The following is a 1,208-nucleotide window of genomic DNA, read 5'->3' on the forward strand; positions in this document are numbered from 1 at the left end:
GACCTACAAGTTAGACTGAACAATGTGCTGGACGACCTCAGCAGGACATTTGGCAACAGGTATATTCATATGTTTATGCTTTACATTTTCAGGAGTTTTATCTGATTATTCATTTTCTGTCTGCTTTAGTTTCCAGAGCCGGATCAATGACTGCATGCGGCAGATGGCGTCCTTGTTGTATCAGATCAAAGGGCCTCTCAACGCCAACACCAAAAACCAGGTGGAAGCCGACTCGGACAACATGCTGCGACCGCTTATGGATTTTCTGGATGGAAAGTATGTGGGTTTAGTCCGACTTATGTTGAAAGTTATTTTTAAATGTATTTGTACTTTGATCTGGCTGTGCAGTTTACTCTCTAGACTCCTTTGTTTTGGTTGCAGACTTGTGCATTTGCTTGTTTGTGCAGATTAACTCTATTCGCCACTGTCTGCGAGAAGACCGTACTGAAGCGCGTCCTGAAAGAGCTGTGGAGGATAGTAATGACTAGCCTGGAGAAGACGATCGTCCTGCCACAGGGAAATGACACCTTTGTGAGTTTTGTTTTTACCTGTCATTGCATATTGCACTCTAAACTAAAAGACTGACGAAAATGAAAATATTTGTAGGGAGCACAGATACTGTCCGCTGCAAAAGACCTGGGACAGCTCTCCAAACTAAAGGTAACTTCTCTCTATTATTTCATTTTAAATAAAGTTTGTGCGCAACAAAAAACAAATCAAATATGGCTAAAAGAGCAACTTCTGTAAAGTAGCTTTTAATTCTGTTCTTTAGGATCACATGGCGGGAGAGGCTAAAAGTCTGACACCCAGACAATGTGCTGTCATGGATGTGGCCTTAGACACTATCAAGGTGAGCTTACATTGCTGCACGGTATGTATGGAAAAAAAACATCAACATGCGGGAATACGTCATGGTGGGAGCATTTATACCCTTTATACTTCTGTGTTTCAAGTGGTTCTGCTATAAAGATGAACAACATGCACTTTAAAAAATTGAAGCCACTCCGATAAAATGTTTTTTTTTTGTTTTTCTTTTACCTTTTTAACATTTTCCTTTGGCTTTTTTCTCATGGTGGAGTAAACATATAAAAATTGAATTTTTTAGTATTTCTTTATTCAAATTGTTGTGAAATAGAGGCAGACGAAATACTGGAAACGCTTGTAAGTGTGGCATAGACGCTCCCTGCTCCGCTCCATCCTGATGCCGC

The 1,208-nt window shown here is 40.2% G+C and overlaps 1 protein-coding gene across 1 annotated transcript; it reads left to right on the forward strand.

The window, feature by feature from the left end:
• Positions 1–133: 133 nt before the first annotated feature.
• Positions 134–1,198, forward strand: LOC112138512 (protein unc-13 homolog B). Its single transcript, XM_024261060.2, has 4 exons — positions 134–276; positions 408–531; positions 607–660; positions 773–1,198. The coding sequence occupies exons 1-4, from the start codon at positions 155–157 to the stop codon at positions 965–967; spliced, it is 495 nt and encodes a 164-aa protein (XP_024116828.2). The 5' UTR covers positions 134–154; the 3' UTR covers positions 968–1,198.
• The last annotated feature ends 10 nt before the right edge of the window (positions 1,199–1,208 follow it).

The sequence above is a fragment of the Oryzias melastigma genome, unplaced genomic scaffold (genome assembly GCF_002922805.2).
Source record: "Oryzias melastigma strain HK-1 unplaced genomic scaffold, ASM292280v2 sc07194, whole genome shotgun sequence".
Taxonomy (NCBI): Eukaryota; Metazoa; Chordata; class Actinopteri; order Beloniformes; family Adrianichthyidae; genus Oryzias; species Oryzias melastigma.